The sequence below is a fragment of the Mustela nigripes genome, chromosome 13 (assembly GCF_022355385.1).
Source record: "Mustela nigripes isolate SB6536 chromosome 13, MUSNIG.SB6536, whole genome shotgun sequence".
NCBI lineage: Eukaryota > Metazoa > Chordata > Mammalia > Carnivora > Mustelidae > Mustela > Mustela nigripes.
In genome coordinates this window covers 145,030,867-145,036,192 of record NC_081569.1, presented here as the reverse complement: position 1 = coordinate 145,036,192, position 5,326 = coordinate 145,030,867, and the positions used below count along the sequence as shown (strand labels likewise).

At 40.3% G+C, this 5,326-nt stretch overlaps 1 gene segment (V, D, J or C); it reads left to right on the top strand.

Annotated features, from left to right (window-relative positions):
* The first annotated feature begins 3,668 nt into the window (after positions 1-3,668).
* LOC132000341 (immunoglobulin heavy variable 3-23-like) lies at positions 3,669-4,169 on the top strand. The segment is given in 2 exon segments: positions 3,669-3,763; positions 3,867-4,169. Coding segments are annotated over 2 exon segments (258 nt in total).
* The last annotated feature ends 1,157 nt before the right edge of the window (positions 4,170-5,326 follow it).

Genomic DNA, 5,326 nt, shown 5'->3' with positions numbered 1-5,326 from the left:
AATGGACCAATTGATAAGGAAAATGTGGTCCATATACACTATGGAGTGTTATGTCTCCATCAGAAAGGATGAATACCCAACTTTTGTATCAACATGGACAGGACTCGAAGAGATTATGCTGACTGAAATAAGTCAAGCGGAGAGAGTCAATTATCTTATGGTTTCACTTGTGGAGCATAAAAAATAGCATGGAGGACATGGGGAGTTAGGAGAAGGGAGTTGGGGGAAATTGGATGGGGAGGTGAATCATGAGAGACTATGGACTGTGAAAAACAATCTGAGGTGTTTGAAGTGGCGGGGGGGTGGGAGGTTGTCGTACTAGGTAGTGAGTATTATAGAGGGCAAGGATTGCATGGAGCACTGGGTGTGGTGAGAAAATAATGAATACTGTTATGCTGAAAATAAATAAATTAATTAAAAAAAAAGACTTGGAGAAAAAAAAGAAAAAAGAAAAAGAAAAAGAAAACCAAGCTGGAGGCATCATGTTTCCTGATTTCAAGATATACTACAAACCTATTGTCACAAAGACATCATGGTACTGACACAAACACAGACACATAGATCAATGGAACAAAGCTGAGAGCCCAGTAATGGGCCTGCAACTTTACAATCAAATAAACTTCAACAAACCAGGAAAAAATATCCAGTGGGGCGGGGGGGGGGGGGGAACAGTATCTTCAATAAATGGCACAGGAAAAATTGGACAGCTATGTGTAGAAGAATGAAACTTGGCCATTATCTTACACCATACACAAAGATAAACTAAAATGGATAAAAGGCCTCAATGTGAGGCAGGAATATATCAAAATTTTAGAAGAGAACATAGGCAATAACCTCTTCAACATCAGCCACTGCAACTTCTTTCAAGACATGTCTCTTAAGGCAAAGGAAACAAAAGTGAAAATGAACTCTTGGGACTTTGTCAATATCAAAATATTTTGTACTTCAAAGATACAGTCAACAAAACAAAGAGGGAACACGTGGAATGGGAGAACATATTCACAAATGATGTTAGACAAAGGATTGATGTCCAAGATCTATAGAGAACTCCTCAAACTCAACACGCTAAACGGATAATGATGTCAAAAAAAAAAAATGGACAGAAGACATGAACAGACACTTCTCCAATAAAGACATACAAATGGCTCACAGACACATGAAATAAGGTTCATCATCATTAGCAGTCAGGGAGATTCAAATCAAAACCACATTGAGATACTTGAAAGAAGGGGCTGTGGCTGATATCAAAGAGATTACTGCCTATGTTGTCCTCTAGGATTCTGATGGATTCCATATTGCATTGAGGTCTTTTATCCATTATGAGTTTATCTTTGTGTACGGTGTAAGAGAATGGTCGAGTTTCATTCTTCTACATATAGCTGCCCAGTTTTCCCAGCAACATTTATTGAAGAGGCTGCCTTTTTTCCACTGTATATTTTTCCTGTTTTGTCGAAGATTAATTGACCATAGATTTGAGGGTCCATATCTGGGCTCTCTACTCTGTTCCAATGGTCCATGTGTCTGTTTTTATGCCAGTACCATGCTGTCTTGGTGACCACAGTTTTGTAGTAAAGCTTGAAATCAGGTAACGTGATGTCCCCAGTTTTATTTTTGTTTTTCAACATTTCCTTAGCGATTCGGGGTCTCTTCTGATTGCATACGAATTTTAGAATTATTTGCTCCAGTTCTTTGAAGAATACCGGTGGAGTTCTGATTGGAATAGCATTAAAAGTATAGATTGCTCTAGGCAGTATAGACTTTTTAACAATGTTTATTCTTCCGATCCAAGAGCATGGAATGGTTTTCCATTTTTGTGTGTCTTCTTCAATTTCTTTCATGAGTGTTCTGTAGTTCCTTGAGTATAGATCCTTTACCTCTTTGGTTAGGTTTATTCCCAGGTATCTTATGGTTCTTGGTGCTATAGTAAATGGAATAGAGTCTCCAATTTCCCTTTCTGTATTTTCATTGTTAGTGTATAAGAAAGCCACTAATTTCTGTACATTGACTTTGTATCCTGTCACGTTGCTGAATTGCTGTATGAGTTCTAGTAGTTTGGGGGTGGAGTCTTTTGGGCTTTCCATATAAAGAATCAAGTCATCTTCAAAGAGAGAGAGTTTGACTTCTACCTCACACGAGTTAACACCAGTTTAACACCAGCTAAAGTGGACAAAATTAACAAGATAGTAAACAAGTGTTGGAGATGTGGAGAAAGGGAAACCCTCTTACACTGTTGGTGGGAATGAAGTTGGTGCAGCCACTTTGGAAAACAGTGTAGAGATTCTTTATAAAACTAAAAATAGTTTTGCAGACCTGTACCCCTACGTTTCAAAGTATATTTTATATTAATAAGAAACAGAAATTAAAAATAGAGATTCCCTATGACCCTGCAATTACACTCCCGGGCATTTACCCCAAATATACATATCAAGTGAAGAGAAGAGCCATCTGTACCCCAACATTTATAGCAACAATGACCACAGTTACCAAACTGTGGAAGGAACCCAGATTCCCTTCAATGAAGGAATGGATAAGGAAGATGTGGTCCATATGTACATGGACAACTGTGCCTCCATCAGAAAGGATGAATACCCAACTTTTGTATCAACATGGACAGGATTGGAAGAGATTATGCTGAGTGAAATAAGTCAAGCAGAGATAGTTATCACATGTTTTTACTTACTTGTGGGGTATAAGAAATAACACAGAGTACATGGGGAGATGGAGAGGAGAAGGGAGTTGGGAAATATTGGAGGGGGAGATGAACCATGAGAGACTGTGGACTCGGAGGAACTACTGAGTATTTTGGAGGGAAAAGAGGTGGGAGGTTGTGTAAGCCTGGTGATGGGTACTAAGGGGGGCACGTATTGCATGGACCACTGGGTGTGGTGCATAAACAGAGAATTATGAACACTGAAAAGACATTTAAAAAAATAAAAGAAATTTAAAAATGAAAGAAAGAAAGCAAACAGGCAACTAAGCCACCTGGATTCACCACACTCCAATTTCAAGCTAGATTACAAAGCTCTTGTCATCAAAACAGTATGGTGCTGGCATAAAAACAGACACACAGGACAATGTAACACAAGAGAAAGCTTGGAAACTGATAATCCTAGTACTTTTACAAAGTTTATTCATTCATATATTAAAGGTATATTTGAACTTGGCTCTGATAGAATTCTTAACACTGAAAGGGAATTTATAATATTGATGTCCTTTTCCAATGTTTTCTACCAAAAATGCATTTTTTAAAGATTTGATTTATTTATTAGACAGACAGAAATCACAAGTAGACAGAGAGGGAGGCAGAGAGAAGGGGGTGGTGATGCAGGCTCCTGGCCAAATAGAAATCCCAATGGGGGGCTCGATCCCAGGAATCCGGGATCATGACCTGAGCCAAAAACATAGGCTTTAATCCACTGAACTGTCCAGGCACCCAATAAATGCATTTTTTAAACAAACAACCAAAAAAGAATACTGCATATTGTGAAAGTGCCATCTAAACAAAGCGATCCAGAAACAATGCAATCTTTGTTTTTAACTTGTAAAGAACTGAACCTGAGTCTGGAGCTAACTATATACTCAGAGGACATGCAAATAGGGTCTTCCCTCCACTGAATAAAACAGCCCAGCCCGGACCATGCAGCTGGGAGAGAAGCCCCAGGCCTGGGATTTCCAGGTGTCCACATATACTGATCTGGTCAAAACACAGAACTCACCATGGAGTTTGTGCCTGGCTGGGTTTTCCTTGTTGCTCTTTTAAAAGGTAATTTCTGGAGAACAAGAGACATTGAGTATGTGAGTGGATATGAGTGAGAGAAACCATGGGTGTGTGATGGATTCCTGACTAGGATGTCTTGTGTCTGCAGGTGTCCAGTGTGAGGTGCAGCTGGTGGAGTCTGGGGGAGACCTAGTGAAGCCTGGGGGGTCCCTGAGACTCTCCTGTGCAGCCTCTGGATTCACCTTCAGCAGCTACAGCATGAGCTGGGTCCACCAGGCTCCAGGGAAGGGGCTGCAGTGGGTCGCATGGATTAGGAGTGATGGAAATAGCATATACTATGCAGACTCTGTGAAGGACTGATTCACAATCTCCAGAGACAATGGCAAGAACACGCTGTATCTGCAGATGAACAGCCTGAGAACTGAGGACACGGCAGTGTATTACTGTGCGAGAGACACAGTGAGGGGACTGCAGTGTAAACCCAGACACAAACCTCAATCTACAAGGGCATAAGACCAGCAGAGGGTGCACACTCCTCACTAATTCTGTCTTTAGTCCCAGGAGCAGGTGCACATGGAGTCTATGGCTTATTTCCTGTCAGGGTCTGGGGTTTCCTCTCCATAGAGCAGTTTACCCAAGGGAGCCTCCTTGACATTATTCTGTGCTTACCTATTTACTCTCTGACTTAGAATCTTAGTTGTAGCAGGAAGAAAAATATACTAACATGCAAAAAAAAGTCAGTTACATTAGTTTCCTCTTGTCCTTAAATACTAATAAATTACAAATATCATGATGCAGGTCAACAAACCTTTTATAAGAATCTTATTGGCACTCATTGTGGATCACATGAACCTCCAACAGAGCCAGAATATCACACACATGCACATACACACACACACACACACACACACACACACACACACACACACGAGTATAAAATCGCCACTGAAAAAATAAAATTAAATCGAAGAAAAGAGTAAAAAACCTTTATTAACATCCTGTAACTTCTCTGCAGCAAAGGTGGTCCCAGGACATAAATATACAGCATACAGGAGCACCTCAAGAAGAAAGAACAATCTTACATAAACAACCTAACATTACACCTAAAGATGATTGAGAAAGAGCAACAGCTGAATCCTAAATAGAGCAGAAGGAAGGAAATAACAAGAGGAGAGCAGAAAAAGATTATATAGAAACTAAGAAACACAGAACAGATCAAAGAAACCAGGAGCTGCATATGCTTTTTTCTAATTCAATTAGCCAAGGTATAGTACATCATTGACTTCTTTTTTTTTTTAAGATTTATTTATTTATTTGACATACAGAGATCACAATTAGGCAGAGAGGCAGACAGAGAGAGAGGAGGAAGCAGGCTCCCTGCTGAGCAGAGAGCCCAATGTGGGGCTCGATCTCAGGACCCTGGGATCATGACCTGAGCCGAAAGCAGAGGCTTTAACCCACTGAGCCACCCAGGCGCCCCCATCATTGACTTTTGATATAATACTCAACGATCTATCTGTTCAGTATAAAACCCTGTGCTCATCATGTCACGTGATACTTCTGGGGGAAAAAAAACGCAATACAGCTGAGAATCCTCTACCTCGTTTC